Genomic DNA, 19,336 nt, shown 5'->3' with positions numbered 1-19,336 from the left:
GCTCTTTGACCATCCCCCATCAGGGAATTCCCTTTTAACAAAGGAGCACCTGCGTAGGTACTGCAGCAATTAGCATAATCACCATCGGCCCGAAATTATCGTTCTACTTGCTGTGGATTCATGTATTTATCATGTAGCCTATATATTATGTAATATATTTATTTCATTCAAATACAGTTTTATATTTAATATAAAAACAACATTTGAGGCTTTAGGTATTTTAGTTTTAGCTCAAACCAAAGTAATAAAGTTTGAATTCTTAAAAGTATTTAAAAAAATGCCGTAATATTTTGGGTGACAACATTAGCCTACAAAAAAAAGTTATTTCGGAGTGAACTCTATAATAAACTTGATGATTTAGTACTGAAAAGGTGTGTAAAAATCTAGATTTCATGACGTCAAAGCTGGAAAGTCCGGGGGGGGGGGCTGGATTTGCTACTCCTCTATGGGCCTCATGTTTGGTATTCAAAGTTAAGGGGAAATCTGGATTTCCCACTATTTCCTCTATATGGGTTGAATATGGGTTCCACAGTTGGTAAGTTGTACAATGACTTTAAATTACTAGTACCTAGAAATCCTGGTACAGTATTAAGACTGGAATTCCTGTCTGCAATTTTGTAACTTTGAAAAAAAAACCATCTGGATTTCGCTTAATATTACATGAAAATCATGTTGTACAGTAGGGGAAAAAACTGGAATTCCAGTCCATAATCATGTGAAAAAAACCTGGATTTCTGATATCCTCTATGGGTCCCACGTTTGGTAAATTGTGTAATGACTGAAATTAGCTGGAAATCCTGGTTCAGTAGGGGAAAAGACTGGAATTCCTGTCCATAATTTTGTAAAAAAACCTGGAAATCCGATATCCTCTATGCGTCCCACGGTTGGTAAATTGTGTAATGACTTAAAATTACCTGGAAATCCTGTGTACAGTAGGGAAAAAAACTGGAATTCCAGTCCATAATCATGTAAAAAAAACCTGGAAATCCGAGTTCCTCTATGGGGGGTGGGCAGGATTTATCTGGAATAGCCCATTCCTCGTACTCAGAACGCAATTCGATATCTCAATCAATCTCAATGTGGTTTCGTCGGTAACGGTGAGCTGCTGCAACACATCTGATATTGTCTCATAGTGTCCCACACTTCCAGCAGAGGGGGCATCAATCCCCCTCAGACAACCCCTATACGTATAGTGAATAAACAAGTGGTCGTTTTCGCTTCTGCTTTCGACACCTCACACTTTATGTTTAACATAATTTTATAGCGGCCTACATTATTAGGGAAATCTTGTCCACGAAAGGCTTCATGGGCCGCAGTCATTTCAGAAATTTTCGGCTTTTTCAAACTAAAATTGTACACAATAATAGTGCCAAAATGGTTCACCAAATGGCTTCAATCAGGTCTTCATTTTACAAAGATTCTCATTACTGAGGGGGGCACATCCTCTCTCAGACAGCTTTGAGATATGATTTGCCAAAGGACATGTATGTATGTCTCCTTGAATATTATTTAAAGTTCATCAGGACTTTAGATATCATACTATTGGTAAATTATACTTACAAGTCCAATGGTTTACTCATAATGTTGTCATAATGTGCATGATTAGATAGTGCATCTATTAAAAAAACAAATTTACCCCATTATTGTTCAGTTTTGAAATTGTGATTATTTTTCCAAGTGTAAGGATACTTTATTGGCACAGTATATCTATAAATACGTTTTTATAAATACGCACGTGACCACCTCCGCGCTGCCATAACAGCTTGTAGACAGTAAGTCTCGAAGTGATCTTCTACATAGCGGGCGCGCGGTCTTCCTATACATTTGAACAGATGATGGTGGATGCGATATCGCTATTTTGACGTCGCCATTGGATTAACACATAATCATGAAATCTTCACAAACAATTCTAAATTTGTTATGTGGTGTCAAAGCAAAATTATCTTACTCTAAAACCGGTGGGGTTCTGCAAAGTACCCCACTGCAAGTATGTTAATTGTCCATTTATAATCGCTAACCGTGTATTGTGAATGGGGCTGTCAGCCCTGTATCTTCGCCAGCCTCGTACGTCCGTGTTGCGTGTCCTATGCCGCCTGCATTTGAATGCAAAGACGGAACAACATGAGACTACCGTTCAGCACAAAATTTTCTATTTTGTTCAACTTTGTGATTATATTGTAAACGTTTCCGTCGTTGAATTTTTTTTAGTCGTCAAATACTTTCAAAATGTTGTTTTTGATAACATATTACAAATTCGGAATCCCCCCATGTGTAATGAATTTTGCTATTCAATTAATACTTAAATTTGATGATATTTATCTACAGAGTTCCTATACCCTTACTTTTCTGTATAGTGGTCAATGCATGAGGATTTGGTCACGCTTGCTGGTCTTGGTATGTCGTGCCCATGGATCACATGCGTATTTATAAATACGTATTTATAAATATAGTCGAAGCATACTGACTGTTGTTTACAATTCACCTTTTCGGTAAATCCCATAACCCTTTGCGAGTACACCTGAGAACTCGTCATTTTACGTCACGCCGACTTGCAATGCGCAGTAAAATGACGAGTTCTCAGGTGTACTCGCAAAGGGTTATGGGATTTACCGAAGAGGTGAATTCATTCAAAGAAAAAAATTACATTCACTAACGGCTGCTTTTCATCACATCACGCCAATTCACATTGGGTGCTTTTTAAAGGAATTTTTATTTTATAAAACTTTACAGACGTGCGCACTTACGGAAATACGCATACGCTATTTAAATGGAATGTACCCAAACAAAGATATGTCTGTTCTATATCTCCAATTTAAACCCTTCATTTCAGATCGTGTTAACTCTGAATAATACTTTCGTAGAGTCGCACCACCAGATGACCCAGTCGAATGATCCGATTTCTCTAAAACTACTTTTTGTAAATCATCTCTCTTTAAAGTACGTAATATTTGTTTCGCATCGAAATCAAAAGTTTCAAATTTCCCGATAGCATCGTACTGAACGTGACATGGAAAACACATATCAGTCATTGGTTTCCAATGCTCCGACCCAGGTAAATCAAACCTCGCTCGTTTGGAGCCTAAATATCGCACAAATTCTCTGAACGAGACGTTAAACCCACTTCTAGGCAAATCTCTAAAGTTAGTCAGAGTATGGTTGCTAAATTGGAAATGGATCGCGTTTCCTAAATTGACAGACCAATTTCTTCTGCCTCGCCTCTCAGAGAGAGCAAATTTCTCTCTATATCCTGATAGAATTCTTGTCATGGGATTACGAACAAATATAAACTTGGAATAATTCTGCAGCCTAAACAACGCTTCTTCCTCTGAATACTTAGCCAAAGTAGTCTTGTTAAGTTTGTTCTGCTTATGAGCCAAAAGTCTCGCTTCATCTTCGTTCTCAACCATGCCGTTGAGATAGAGGAAAGCTTTTTTCCAGTTGGTACAAGCAGCTTTAGGTACGTAACAGTAAAGAGTTCTGTATTCGTCGGAGACAAGTATATGTCGCAGATGCGCATGGTGCACCTTCAGCCATTGTGACAATGGTTTACTACTAGGTGAAAGGGACCGGCAAGTTTCACGCATTTTGTGCACACGATTTGCTTGCTCTTTTTCCCACTTTACAATATCGGTCATATCATCCTGCAAAGGAAAATATACAAAACTGTAATAAGAAAAATACAATAGCACATTATGTTTGACACAAATTGTAGTTGTTAAGGGGGTACTACACCCCTCGATAAATCTGTGTCTATTTTTGCATTTTTCTCAAAAACTAATAAAACAGTGGTAACAAAAGTTATGTATATTATAGGGGCAAGGAATCCAATTACTACACTGGAATTTCAATGACCCAAGACAAACGGTTTGTTATTTATGATAAGAAATAAGGTACCGCTAGAATGTAGGGGAGAGCGGGGAGTGTTCGCCCTAGGGGCAGGTTCGCCCACCCCTTGTTTCTCAGCACTACGGCTATCAGGGAATTTGGTGATGTCAAAATTAGGTGACATAGGTCATTATAAACTTCTCATATTAGCTACGCGACATATAGGGACGTGTTCATCGAACTGCAGCCAAAACAAAAAAATTACACCAAAACGTAATTTTTTCTTGCATTCATAATGTTGTATTATCATTGATACATATATACAGATGGTTTTAATGGAAATCTGTATTGGGAACATATGGGATTTGTCAAAGATTTAATGCAGTTATAAACTCCTTATTCGATTTGTGTTTTGCATACCCCGAAGAAAATACAAAATGTGCACAAGGGGCTCGTTCGCCCTTTTGAGGATGGGGCATGTTCGCCCTATATCTTCCCCGGGCGGACTTACCCCAAACTGGAGGGCGAACCTGCCCCATCAGCGTATTATGCAAAATATTGATAATTAAACCATTAAACAAGGTAAAACTACTGAAAACATGTTTTTTTAAAGTTATGTGATATCGGTATTACTCATACCACCGTTTATGTCCTAATCCATTTCTCCCCGAAGTTGTAAACATGATACGTTTAAACTCACTTTGGACCCCTCCATTTTACCCTGACCCGACCCCTGCAACAAATTTAGTGACTCCCCAGAAGAGAATGAATGCCCTGTATACTCTTGCTAAATGTTTGCATTGAATATGTTATTGTTATGCAATGTTTAAACCTTTTTTGTGATTAGGGTGAACTTACCCCACCATATGGGCGAACCTGCCCCAATATGGGGCAAGTTCGCCACTTTGCAAAACTTTTTGTTTGCTCTATCCTGTTGCTATTGTAAGGCCTATAGTTCTGGGATTGTGGCCGTATATAGCTAAGACATAGGGCTTTCACATGGGCTAATCAGGTCATCCATAACCTTAAAATTGACATCGCTAAGCTGGTCAGAAAAAAATAGGGCGAACACTCCCCGCTCTCCCCTACCTTGTTTTCTATCATATACAGTCTTGAGTCACTGAAATTTCAGTGTAGTAATTAGATTCCTTGCCCCAATAATATACATAACTTTTATTACCAGTGTGTTATTATTTTTTGAGAAAAATGCAAAAAATTGTCAAAAATTTACCACAGGGGTGTAGTACCCCCTTAAGGTGGTCATTGTACATAGTTGCACAACTGTTTTACTGGTAGTCACAAGACAAATCGCATTCCAAACTATTCACCCCGAGAGATTGCGGCGTAAACCACAAGTAATACGGTATATGATCAAGACCATTTCCTACACAAGGTATATTGATTGAATGTTTATGAGTTCAATGGTAAGAAAATTATCATGATGTGAAATATGGACTGTTCCATTCAACGAGGCTATGCTGAGTTGAATGGAACAGTTCATATTCACCAAAAACATTCAATATTTGTTTTATATAATTCATAAATAAGTTCCCTTGCTTCCACTTTTTATAAATCACCAGGAAAACAAAATAAATCAAAAGATATCTAAATGCATATTTATTTTAGAAGTAACCGTGCCCGCACCTATAATTGGCGAGTCGAGGTGGAAATCTCGCGCGTCTGTCAGCATTGCTATGGTAGCTCCGCCTCCGCGCAATGGAAAAATGACTAGTCCTTTTGCAGCTAGCCGATAAAAGTAGCAAAAATAATCAATAGCGGTTGGCCAATCAAAATTGACAAGAAACTTTGTATGCGTTATATAAAGAGTAATCTATACTAGAGAGGTAGCGATTCCCATACGTCGTAATCGTAAGCACGGCGTATAACTGTTCAAAATCACTCTCCTGTGACGGAGGAAGGTTATTTAGCCAGTACAGGACTGATCGACTAAAGACGTTATGATAAACATCTACAGGTATCAAAATTAATTACCGCCTTTAAATGATGGTCATTATTCATAAACGGTTAATCATTATGCCAAATTTGTGATATGCAGTCGAAGCAGAATTTATTTCTGCGCATTATGACATCTCATTTGTTACAATGGTCCCAATATTAATGTCTCAGCGTACATTGAAATGAAAGTAACCCAAGATTTGAAAGTTGCAGCAAAGTCCTGTTGCTTGTATTCAGTATCCATAAGGAAATGTTTTCGGCGCTCATATCATAATTCATCTTGTTTCGTGAACAGAGGTTATCCACTTTACTCATGTGTGACTTCTAACAACAGGCGCTAGTTCCCGTAATATTCCTCATTCAAACCAATTCAATGCACGACCTCGGAGTTACCTGCATGACTTTGGCGGGCTATTTTGAAACACTCATTGTTGCACATGCAGGTACTTCTTTTTAAAGTCCTAAACAAGGTATAGCAGTCGTTGATAGGATATGCAGCTTATAGAACACGGATAATGGAGGTAATAACTTGTGATAATCAATAGAATTGTCATTCGTTATTCACATCAGCGGTCATTGTTTACTTAATCCCTTATTAAAACATTACTAGTTCAATGTTTTCTGTACCCAAAAACGTCACAAGAAGTGAAAGACCAAGGGTTACATCTGTTGTGATCACCTACCAATCAGGAAATTTTGAATCTATCTACTAAAACGACAACTTGCAATTGTAGGCCATTTAAGACCTTAATGTTGGACAGAAAAAAATATTGAAATCTTCATGCTTCAATTTGACATTACATGAATAGTGATTACTGATGTGACAATTGTTATTGATTATCACATGTTTTGATTCTCTCAAATGCATGAAACAAAAAGAATAATCCTATGAGAGCTGAACAGATTTCCTTCAATGGATACAAGGCAATAGGATTTTGCTGCAACTTTTGGGTGACTTTCATTTCATTGTTGGGAATATTGCAACAAATTAGGTGTCACAATGCGCAGACACAAATTCTGCTTCGACTGCATATCCCAAATTTGGCATACGATCAACCGTTTAAGAATAATGACCAATAATTAAAGGGGGAGGGTAATTACTTTTTGGTAGATGTTTAGCCCTTGAAAACATTTTAAAAAGCTCTTTTAAAAGGGAGACCCTCGTATCATTCTTGACGCTGACAACACATATTAACCTTGGGCTTTGCAAAGTCTTGGTCTTATAACCACTGATGATAGTGGATAGTGACGTGTTGCAGTTTTCCCCCTTACTTGAGCTCTGAGAGGTATTCAGTATGATTTGCTTTTATAACCATGCAATTCAGCTCCACAACTAGAACAAAAGGAAATCCGATACAGAACTATTACAGGTTTTACCGCAATTAAATAGAAAAGGTTCTTTTTCAGATCCAATTATGCTGGTACATATTCAGAAATATATCAATTCCTATAAGGAATCTCGATCACTCTGATCTGTTGTGGTGTTTTATCTAGATGTTTGATGAAACGCTGTTGGGTCTTGCTGACGTTTCCAAACTTCATGGTTGCCGTTTATTGATGAGTTGATCTTAAATCTCGTCTAGTTTGTTTGTAAGCCCCTAGTCTTGGTGTTCTGCCCCCTACTTATCCAGATTGCCTCCTTCAACCAGCATTTTGTTTTGTCTGCTTATTCTTGGTCAATGATATGTGCCTCCTCCCACCCAAATACGGTATGCAATTTTCGGCTGCTACGTACGTGTTCTGTTATTGCTGATTTGTGGATTTCTGATGTGGAGACTTTTCTTTGAGCCCTGGTAAAGCTTTATGCACTTATTTTCTCAGTTTCTGATTTGTATTCTGAAAGTCTTGTGCCGAACAAGCGACCTATTTCACCAATGTATGTTTTGGGACAGTTTTGGCACGGGACCTCATTGCCTCGGCAGTCTGCAATGGGTCGCGTTTGTCCTTAGGGTTCACAGGCAAATTTCGTAGTGTGTGGTGGGGTTTGAAACAAGAGGAAAACAGTGTTTCTTAAAACCCTGGAAACGCGCTCTGATGGAATGACCACAAAACCTTTGTTCTTTTCTTTGCTGTCATTGGAGGGCATTTTCTTTGGTTTGGATCTCTTTCAACTTGTTGATGGACCATGCCGGATAACCACACTGTTTGAGAGCTTGTTTGATGTGCAACTCCTGTTTTTGCCGATCTTCTGGCTCAGTAACTATGCTATCCTTCCTGTCGAGCAAGGTTCTCACTACTCCTAACTTCTGGTGAAGAGGGTGATAGGATTAGAATTGTTGAAATATTGGTTTGTATGGGGTTGGTTTCTTGTTGCAGAGTTTGGTCGTGCCATCTGGTTTCTTGATGATAAGAGCGTCTAAGAATGACATCCTACCTGAGATTCCTCTTCGTCCTCGTAGGTGAACTCAATACTACCTTGTGGATATCTACTTGGTTGAGGTGTTTAGTTAAAGCCATATTATAACATTTTCAAACAAAATAGATTAGCATTTCTTTGCCATAAAATGTTAGCCTTTACTGTCAGATATATCCCCTTTTATTTTTGAGCCGAACAACTACGGCAAAGCAAAGAAAATTGGAATTTACTACCAGCGCACATGTCGCCAATACGAACCACTCCTTCGGTCATGTTGTCATGGTTGTGGTACGACCCTTTGTTGTGTATATCACCGTCCCGCACGCCGTGTACGTACTGTGTCATGTGTGTGTTATGAACATCGTGTATGCGTTCGACTAATAATTCCATCGTAATAATAAAGCGCAAGATTCGGCGTTTTATTCAAAATCTCGGATTTGGAGAAAACTACAGCACCTAGAGTCTTGATTTTTGCAGGGTATATTGGTTTAATAAAGTACAATTTAATCGTGTAAAAAGGAATTAAAAAATTCAGTGAGGGCGTCTTCCTCAGCAAATGTTATAATATGGCTATAAGTTGTCTACTTGTACACGCTTGATGATCTCTAGCACGTCGTCAATATATCTTTTCCAGAGTGTTTGGGTTACAAGTGAGCGGAGCTGTTGCAATAGCTTCCTCTTCCAGCCATTCCATAAAGAGATCTACTGTAATGGGACTTGGAGGACTGCCCATTGCCATCCCTTTCTTTTGCTGGTATATGTTGCCCTTCGAAGTGAAGTACGTCATGGTTAATATAAATTTAACTAATTCCATGAGATCATCGACATTGAGACCCGCATTGAGAAGCGTCGGTTTTTTGAGAGCAGGATCTTGCTAAAATTTCCGACGAATGATGTCTTAGGTGATCTCGATAAGTGTTGGTGAAAAGGGACACCACATCATGCGAAATGAGGCATTCGTCTTCCTTGGTGGTTACTTCCCCTAAATCGTTTGCTAGCTGATTTGAGTTAAGCACATGGTGACAAGAAGTAGGCCTACGGGTCTTATGATATCCGCTAAAGAACGGGATACATTGTATCCCAGGCCTTCTCAACTGGCGGCCCTTGTGGCGCTTGGAGTTAGTCGAAGTGGCGCATGAAGTGACGCACGGTAAATTGACTAGTTTTTTCCTCATAAATTGTTTATAAAAAAGTGGTGAAAATACCACATCTGAGCCTTTAGATAGCCTTAAAATCTCAGCGCTTCCGGGGGCGCTGCCCCCTGGACCCCCGCGGCTCTGGCTTTCACACTGGAACCCTACAGTGGCCATAAGGCGCGGGCCTCCTGGACCCCATCCGCTATATGCGCTTGATCGCGCACACGCTCCCTCACAAAATGCTCCCTAAACAATAACATGTTGGCACTTCATGATCACTAAAATTTCCCAGTTGGCACTTCAAATAAACTAGATGAGAAGGCCTGTTGTATCCTATCGAGTCCGTATAGTCAATTATGAGACGGAGAGGAACACCACAGCAGAGTGAACAAGATTCCTGATATATAGGAATTGAAATATCTCTGAGTAAATACCAGCATAATTGGATCTGAAAAAGCACTTTTTCTTCTTTAATGAACTAAGAACGATCCTGACGAATCTGTTTCAAGAGGGTTTACCGCAATTTTATATCTCACCAGACGCCTGCATAAGAAATGAGTTTGTGTGTCCAGCTAGCTCTCATCTCTAAGTTGTATCCCCGGGTTGTATCGTTGTATCGTATATTCTATTTATAATATTGTATTTTATAAGGTAGGCCTATAATGTTTTAACTATATGTAATTTCAATGCAATTTGCCGTAAGATGAACGAAGTTTGATATGATCATTATGATAATATCAATATAATGGGTTTCGTGTCATTTTACCAGGACTTTTATTTGTTAACTAGATACTCCTACTAGCAGTTTAGTTGGTGTGACGACATCAGTGCATGGTGAGCCGGGTGGTGGTGGTGTTCACGGAAGTTGATGGGTGGCAGTGGTTACGACTGGGTGGTGGAAGTGGTGCTGGTGTAGTGAACAGGTAAAGTATACATCTCTAGCTCTAAATGTCCGAACTAAAAAGACTAGTATGCGTATGACGTTCTGTCCACCAGACTAAAAATGCCGTACTGCGCAGGTCAGCAACCAATCACGTCGCGCCTTTGCCCTGACGTCAGACGCAAACTAGTCTTTTTTTAATTCGGTCTTCAATAGTTTTTAATGCTTACCATATCATCGCTGTCAAATCCGGCAAGTAACGGTTGCATCTGTAAGCGTTGCCTTTGCCGATTAGAACTGTCAATGGGCAATCTTCCTTTCTTCTTAACTTTCCCAATGGCACCTTGATCATCTGGCAACATTTGCTCTGGTTGGAGTTCCTTCATTACAAGTTTCATTGTAGGTGTCATGTTCATTTCTTTTATCGGAGAAGGTTTACCCTTCTTTGTAGGTTCGGTTATCAAGGGTTGATCATGTTTAGTGTTTACTTCTACGGTACGTCGTTTTGATGACGGTTTTTTGAAAGCACCATAGCGGATTCGTTGTTGGTTTTGATCTTTAGTATGAGCATCTGGACACGTGAAATGAAAAATATCAAAAGGAATGAAAAAAGTGGGTCTTTTGGTGACAGGAAAACAAAAAAGGAGGTCATTGGGTGAGAGGGAGTTCATTAAAACAAAATTGGGGGCATTGAGTGAGAGGGAGTTGCAAAATGGGGATCAGTGTCCCCGTCACCCATTTTTAGTGAGTGCCCCCCCCGGTATATATCTCAAAAGTCGCCGTCATATTGGATATAATATTGGTAAATAATATTTACTAAGCAGGCCTACTTTATTTATATTTTGCTATTGGGATCAGGAACATTTTAACAAATCTGCCCAGTGTTTTTACCTACCGGTATTCATGATATTACCTATGGCTATGATGTTTCGGGTTAATTTGCCCTCTACTGTTATGCTGGTTTCATACTACCATGCCGCTTGCCGTTGAGCGGCGTGGCGTACGCGCATTGCAGACAAATGGACACAATCAAGGCTTGTCATTGGTTGATACGTTCCCGGGGGGGACTTCAATATGAAATGGATATAGGTGTAGGGCTGGCACTTTCGCACCAAGGAGCATTCGGTGAGAGCAAAATGTAAAAAATATGGGGTCATTGGGTGAGAGCATGATTTTTGGCATTCGGTGAGAGCAAATGTAAAAAATATGGGGTCATTGGGTGAGAACATGACCTTTTTTTTAAATGGAATCTTTGGGTGAGAGCCGAAACAGCGCCAAAAACCTCGAAAATCGAATTTCTAGTTCTAAATGGCTTCAAATTTCATTGTTTTTTCAAAATAAGTAATAAAATCAGTGAAAAATGAAAGTTGCTGTTTAAATTGAACTTGTACGGGTCTTTGGGTGACAGATCAAATAGAAAAAGTCTTTGGGTAACAGCGATGCTGAAAAAGGGGTCTTAACAGCCCTACATAGGCCTACGCGTCACCTCCAAAGTTGAAGTGCCCCCCCCCCCCCCAGGGTACGTCATGCTGTTTGCCGCAGCGGCAAACGGCAGGAAAGTACGACGGGGGCATTATACTTACCTAATTTGTTAGTGTTAAGGAACAACAAAAACAAAAAATAGAACACCACAAATATCCCTACAGCAATAAGGAGCTTCTTCGCCCCACGGATAAACATCTGAAATAAAGACAGAAATAATTACAAATAAGGGCCAACTGAACAAAGGTGTTATCAATTTGAAAGTTAGGTAGAAACGGAAATTATTAAGGGATGGGGTATGAACGTTTGGACAGTATTTTTGTGGGACATGAGAGCACATCAGACATATCGAATTGCATTCTGAATACGAAGAATGTCCTTTTGATATCAAATAATTTTGATTTTTTTTTAATTTGCGATATAATAGGCCTACACATTTTATGGCAAATGATAAAAAAAATTGATATTTTTGATATTTAAAGGTCCTCGGAGTAACCTTTCTAAATTTAATGATATATAGGCCTACTTAAAGTATATATATAGCTGGGATGAAAAGCCGACGGTCAATTGAACATGTTGAAATATGTGACATTTCGTATTGAAGATGTGGATTTTTGTTCCAGAAACATCCACAAAAATTAGTTCTTTTGCGGTAAAAATGTGCTCTCATGTCCCACAAAAAATACTATCGAAACATTCATATCAGAGCCCTTAACTGACGTTTATTTTTTTTCAACAGCAGAAATTTCATTTGGCGTGATTATTTCATTTCATTTTATTTTGTAGTAATATTGAATTTAATTCCCGTTAGGTCTAAATAAAGAATTGATATTAAACTATAGTCAGTCATAGTAATTAGTAACTTTTTAGCGGGTTGGTAGCGGTTCGTCGGCGGACATGTTTGGAACTATCAAGCTTTTGTTAGGAGTATATCGCTGACTTCAGGACAGCGTTAATAATTGTCATGAACTTGCGTTGTAGAAGACCATCCTTATATTCATTCATAATATAAATAATTGACAGAATTTACCTATGTGGATATGCCATGCGTTGAGGGGGAGATATTTTGGAAGGGTGGGAGGGGCATGGGGGAGGGGGAAGGCTCTTTTTCGCAGGCCGAGGCGGCAGCTTTTGGCATGCCATTTGAACCCTCCCCCTCACTCATACCGGTAATTATTACACAGCCCATAAGTGAACAATATGCCACATAATCCGTACCTTAAAATGGTTTCAGTTCCTCTTGGTTTATATATAGACCTATATAGATTGTCAGTCGCAGAACAACCCCAAATACAGGAAATAAAACCTTTGCCTCTTCTTGGATTTGGATACACATTTACTATTTCGATACCCATTTAGAATTAAATACACCAGTTTTCTCCCATAGTAAAGGATAGGGTACATTATGTGTAGACCTTGGTTGACTTCGTGTATTTCTGAGTCCAGATTAACTCATAGACGAGTTAATTTACGTATAAAGCTAGACGAAAATTGAACACAATGTTTTTGCTTCCTAGTGACTCTAAATACCGGTACCCTCCTGAACAACATATCCAAAAAGGCCAAAAAAGGCACAGGGGAAAAATGTTAATGTCTCAAATTTCAAAATTGGGGGAATGTGGATAAAAAATCACATTATTGTATTCCTTTCATTATTAGGATTCAGAAAAAGTATAGTTTAACCTATAAAGGTACCGTATCTCCGATGTATAGTTCTTGAGTTGCAGGTGCGCCGATTTTGGTACTAAGGGACCGATCGTTATTTACGGCAGGGGGGGGAATGGGTGTTTTGGCAAAAATATCGACAAAAAATTTCGCGTTCCCCCCTCGCGTCCGCTCAAAATTTTCGCGTTCCCCCCTTGTTTCCCCAATTTTCACCCTTTAACCTTTAACAACCCCCCCTCCTGTTTCAACTAAAAATTTCAGGTTCCCCCCTCAAGACCACAAAAAAATTTCGCGTTCCCCCCTAAATTTACCCATTCCCCCCCCTGCCATAAATAACGATCACTCCCTAAATTGACTCGTCTATCAATGTAGTTGGTACTCTCCGGAGCCGTATAGCGAATAGTTAAATTATACTATATAGTATTCAGATTACCAATTTACCATGATTACTTCCCATACATGATACGGTAACGATGGGGTGAAACCAGCATCGGCCATCATGTTCATCCTAACACATGGGTGTCAAATAAATGGGGTACCAAGAAACTTCCCTGGTATAAGGCTCTTCACAATCAATTCTTAGTTTACTGTTAACCGCCCGCGTCCAAAATTGAAAATTGCAAAATATTTAATCATTTTATTTATATTTTGCATTTTGTCCTTTGCTTTTAATGACTTTTACTTGCTACTTTCTAACATGAATCATATCAACAATAATGATGAATAAACAAACAGCATAATTGCACCATACTATGTGTAAAAGTTAGCATTAGTAATAAAATAATTAAATGCCGGCTCCCAGTCAAAACGGGTTGATAATTGGTTGTGATAACTAATACTAAACTAAATAAAGAAAATAATAGATAATTAATAATTAAAAGTCACCTCGTCCTATTTTAAAAATCTTGAACAGTAAACTCGGAATCAATTGTGAAGGGCTTAATAGCCCTACCGTAATAGTTTAAATGATTTTGATGTGTTCAAAGATGTATCTGAACCTTTGCTGTGTTCAAAGATAAAGCATTTCTCGATGTTCGTTGGCTGAAAACATCATCACCATCATCATCATCCTACAATATGTGTCATCATGACCTTTGGCATGGCTTCCTATAGTAATAGTCAGAATGATAAAATTAGAGAAAAATAACTTATTAGCTATATTGAAGCACTACCTGCCGATTTAACATTGCCTCTGATTGGTCAATTACGTGATATCTTTACTTTAATCACCAATCTGAATGGACGGCTTTGCAAAATAATTCACCACAATTTTTTTCCGTGGTGAAATTATTCTAACAATGTTGCTGATTGGTCCAATTGATAATGAAAACTTCTTTTTGACCAATAGGCAGGTAGTTCTCATAGGGTTAATCTTAAAGAATCGGATAGCAACGTTTGCACAGTAAGCCTACTTTTGTGGGACAAGAGAGCACAACAGATACACCAAATTGTATTCTGAATACGAGGAATGTCCTGATGATATCAAATAATTAATCACATGTCCCAGAAAAATACTGTGCAAACGTTGCTATCCGATCCCTTAAAGTAGAAGATAATATTTAAAGATAATTTTATCGATGTCAAAAAACAAAAACAATTACATTCTTGCTATTCGTTTTAAATGTATTATTTTCTTGCGGTGAATGTTTTCCATTTTATTATCAACTTTACAAAATGCGAATTATATAATAATTAACCTTGAACGAGGTTAGGTATTAGTATAATTGAGACCGAACTAAAAAAAAGACTAGTTGGCGTACTGCGCATGTCAGCAACCAATCACGCCTCGCCATTGCCCTGACGTCAGACGCAAACTAGTCATTTTTATTCTGTCTTGAAGGCATTATTACATTTACATGAAATCAAGATTTGCTTAAAAATGTCTGACTTGAGGTCCAGTAATAGCAGTAAAAAAATGTATCTATAATTTTTTTTTTTCAAATTTATGTTTTAAAGTGTAAGTGTCATCAAGATTTTAAAATCTGTATTTAAAAATACAAAATACAGTAGGCTACTTACCCCTTTTGATGTCCACAATGAATGCATTGTAGTTAAGTTTCCTTTTAAATGTTATCTGCAAAAACAAAATTGATATGAAGTCCTCGAAGTAAAGTAAAGCTAAGTAAATTGTATAATAAATCTATAAATGTTATATGTAGGCCTACCTTGTGTAATGTATGTAAGCCGACGATATCTAGGCCCTATAGATTTTTTCCCAAAAACCTGAAAAAAAAATGTAAAAATCTAGGTCCCCATATCTTCAATATGAAGTTTATTGAAATAAAAGTAGGCCTATGCATTAAAATTGAAGAATGGCGGTGAAAAAAAAATCGTCGCCAAAAAGGCAGCGAAAAAAAAATCTGACTGACCCTAATAATAGCCTTCCACTTCTTCCTAGAGAATCAAATGGTCATAATAGTAATACTAATAGTTCATGTTGTAGGCTATATTATATCCAACCCCAGCATCCAATGCAGGCCCCTACTTTAAGGAAAGTGACAGTCGAGTTTATTACAATCCCAGACATGCAAGCATACAAGAAGTGCAATGGGTCAAATAAGGTTAATTTTGTATAAGCCTACGTTATACCATGTAATATCTTTGTATCGTATGACCTTGAAATTGATGTTAAAATAGTTTGGGGACAAACCATTCGATATTACGGGGGAGGGGGCTGGGGAGTGTTTTGAAAAAAAATCGCCTGCACTCGTGAGACGAAAAAAAAACTTTGCCCACTAGTGAGATGAAAAAAATGTCTACCCAACTCTGTATAAAGGTATACATTAAAATTGAAAAAAAGACAACCAGCCCTCCACAATATCTAAATGGTGCGTCTCTTAAATTGAGAGCTTGGTTTCCAAAGGCGCTATAAATCCAATAGCTGCCTTATGTCACATTTTTCTGGCAGGCCTATATTTTAACTTAAATGACATTTAACGATTGGAATGGAATGGATATGTTTGTAACTCTAGCCTCAGTATTTTCAACACCATGTTGTGTCTTAAAAATTCCCCAATAGGCCTACAAAGTTTTTAAAAAATGGATGCCATTGGATTTAGGCCCGGACCCGGACCTTCTTTTGGAATAAAAAAAATAAGAAAAAAAATATAGGCCTATTTTCTATCTATTATATTCTTTTCACACGAGGTTTAAGATATTATTTGCAATTATTTCTTAAAGATAACCAAAAAATTATTATAACTATTGTACTTCTAGTGGTCCTATCTTATTGGCCATGCGTTTTGAACTCACCACCCAAAACTGGTGCGGTGTTACGTATTATGATCTGTTCAATTCACCATTCCTCGGCTAAACAAAAAAAGATAATTTCATGTTTTTTTGGTCTCATTTGAAAGCCAAATAAAACCACAAACTAACCTGTATATGAACAATTAACTAACGAAGCTGTAGTCGATTGAATTGCGAGCAGTCAGGGTGGTGGCAGGGGTGGGGCGGAGGATGGGGAAGCGATACTCATAAACTCTATGGGCTATAAACTTGGTTTTGGTCTTAATTAACAGCTAAACAATTCTGCTAATTATTTTTAATCATTTTGAACTCTTTATGATTGGTTTAGCCAATAAAAACAAACATTTACGTTTCATATTAAACACTGTAGTAAGCAATGCGGATATCTTCAAAATCGAAAAGTTGCTGTAAATTATTTATTACTTATCCTATCATAGTCAAAATATACATTTTTTGAAAGGAAATTATTATTTTGATGAGGAATCAAAAATTGCTTTGTCTTAATGGGTTAGGGGTAAAATGTTTCAGTTCAAAATATGACGAATTCTAACATACTTTGGGACACCCTGTATTCCGAGATTACCAAACAGATGTGAGTTTTTTTCTTCCAAAGTCAGTAGGCTCCCCCTAACCTCTAACCAAATAGATGTTGTTTGCTTTCGGTTTAATACTGCAAGTTAGTGGTGGTGCAATAATTATGTGTACCCCGGTCTGGTGAATTATAGGGGGGCAAAGATTTTTGGCAGGCCACAGGGGGGGCAAGCATTTTTGGCAGGTCGAAAGGGGGGGCAAGCAATTTTTGGCACAGATATTTTAGGCACCATTTCTATATTACGCCTTAAAAAGGTGTAGGAAAACGTTAGGAACACGTTTAAATATGCAAAATGTCCTGCTCGCTGCGCTCGCATTATATGCCCGGGGGGGGGTCACTCCCATTGTGGCCTGTACACCATCCGCGATAATGAAAACGCGTAACAAGTGTCGTTTTTAGTGGGTAGGTACGATACGCGCGTATCGCGTTTAGGGTGTCAAAAACATGAAAAATTGGACAAAAGGGTACCAATTTGCAATTTCTAAATACGCGGAAATGAAATTTAGGGTATGAAATTTGATGTTAGGAATGAAATCCCTGTTTAGGGTGTCGTTTTAGCCAAGGGTGAAATCCTTGTTTAGGGTGCTTTTCAAAAGTTGATTAGGGGTGGTGCAATAATTATGTGTACCCCTGGGGGTGAATTATAGGGGGGCAAAGATTTTTTGGCAGGCCAAAAGGGGGGGGCAAGCATTTTTTGGCAGGTCAAAAGGGGGGTCAAGCGATTTTTGGCAGGTCGAAAGGGGGGGGCAAGCAATTTTTGGCACAGATATTTTGGGCACCGTTTCTATATTCTGCCCTAAAAAGGCTTCGGAAAACGTTAGGAACACATTCAAATATGCAAAATTTCCTGCTCGCTGCGCTCGCACTATATGATAAGACAATTTAAGGTTTTGAATTCGGGTTCCCCAAAATCTTGCATGTGTAAGGGGGAGGGGCAAAGATTTTTTGGCACATCAAAAGGGGGGCAAAGGTTTTTTTGGCACGTCATAAGGGGGACAAAGATTTTTGTGGCACGGCTAAAGGGGTGGGGGCAAGCGATTTTTGGCAGACCATTTTGAGAATTCACCCCCCCCCCGGGGGTGCACATAATTATTGCACCACCCCTTATCGCGGATGGTGTACAGGCCACCCGGGACAGGCCACAATGGGAGTGACCCCCCCTTAGTAATAAGCAATATATGCAGTGAATAACCCATATTTTATCCGGAATTTGTTTATTCCACCCTGTATAACTTCAAGGTCACCCTGTATAATGAGTTGAAATGTGTAGGCCTATATTTAAATTCCTTATGCCTTCAGCTTTCCAAAAATGTATACTTTTGCTAATTGTGGAGATATTCTAATTAGTAATTTGAAACTCGATTGGTGCACAAATTCATAATATTTGTGATGTGACGCAAATTCATAATATTTGTTTACGCTAATAAGGGTGGCGAGTCCCCGGGTGGCGAGTTCAGAACACATGGCCTATACTTTATTCGAAATCTGTACTGTACTGAAAAAAAAAAAAAAAAAAAAAACTTTGGAAAAAAGCCCCAAAGAAAGCATGGAAATTTGTACTTACATTCGTCATTTGAAGTTAAATCATCACTACAGGTTGACCTTTAAATTCCAAAGGCGTTACTGTTTCAGAACCATAAGTTTATAGAATTGTGATCCAGCCGCTGAAATACAACACGCTTTTATACGTAATATGTGGCATAATATCACGATGTTTGTGTGTGTGTGTGATGTACGCATAATGTAGCTTGTGTTTCAACCTGATAATTTATATCTTCTCTCTAAAAATATACCAGCACTCTGCACATGTAAGGATCAATTTCAGGGTCAAATGATCCCATACACGACGGATTTAGGGACCGTGTTCACAAACACTTGTTGGGGGGGGCTGAAGCAAAAGAAGGGAGGGCGCCTTAAAGTTTTGACCCTCCTAGAGAGGGGGGCTGAAAAAATCACCACAAATTTTCATGGAAAAAAGTTGAGTTTATATGATTTCCTATGGGGTTGACCCATAATTTTCAGGTCCAAAAAAGGGGAAGTGCCCTGAAATTTTTGAGATCTGTAAAGGGGAGGGGGGCGACATTTTTTTGCTATGAAAACAAGTGTTTGTGAACGGTCCCTAATAATACCCGGGATTTACTCCCCATTCCAGAAAAATACAGCTTGGGATTTAAAAAAATATAATAGGCCTATTA

The 19,336-nt window shown here is 38.4% G+C and overlaps 1 protein-coding gene across 2 annotated transcripts; it reads right to left on the bottom strand.

The window, feature by feature from the left end:
- Nucleotides 1–2,660: 2,660 nt before the first annotated feature.
- Nucleotides 2,661–18,897, bottom strand: LOC140146403 (carbohydrate sulfotransferase 11-like). Of its 2 annotated transcripts, none has more exons than XM_072168237.1 (6): nt 18,706–18,897; nt 15,320–15,374; nt 14,253–14,407; nt 11,737–11,833; nt 10,384–10,724; nt 2,661–3,641 (listed from the first exon to the last, which is right to left on the bottom strand). In XM_072168237.1, the coding sequence occupies exons 4-6, from the start codon at nt 11,831–11,833 to the stop codon at nt 2,760–2,762; spliced, it is 1,320 nt and encodes a 439-aa protein (XP_072024338.1). In that variant the 5' UTR covers nt 14,253–14,407; nt 15,320–15,374; nt 18,706–18,897; the 3' UTR covers nt 2,661–2,759. The 2 variants fall into 2 exon arrangements, with proteins under 2 accessions (XP_072024338.1, XP_072024339.1); XM_072168238.1 differs by having other exon boundaries at nt 14,299–14,407.
- Between the last annotated feature and the right edge of the window lie 439 nt (nt 18,898–19,336).

This window comes from Amphiura filiformis, chromosome 2 (genome assembly GCF_039555335.1).
Source record: "Amphiura filiformis chromosome 2, Afil_fr2py, whole genome shotgun sequence".
NCBI classification, from domain to species: Eukaryota; Metazoa; Echinodermata; class Ophiuroidea; order Amphilepidida; family Amphiuridae; genus Amphiura; species Amphiura filiformis.
The sequence above is the reverse complement of the archived record's forward strand: the minus strand, read 5'-3'. Positions and strand labels throughout refer to the sequence as shown.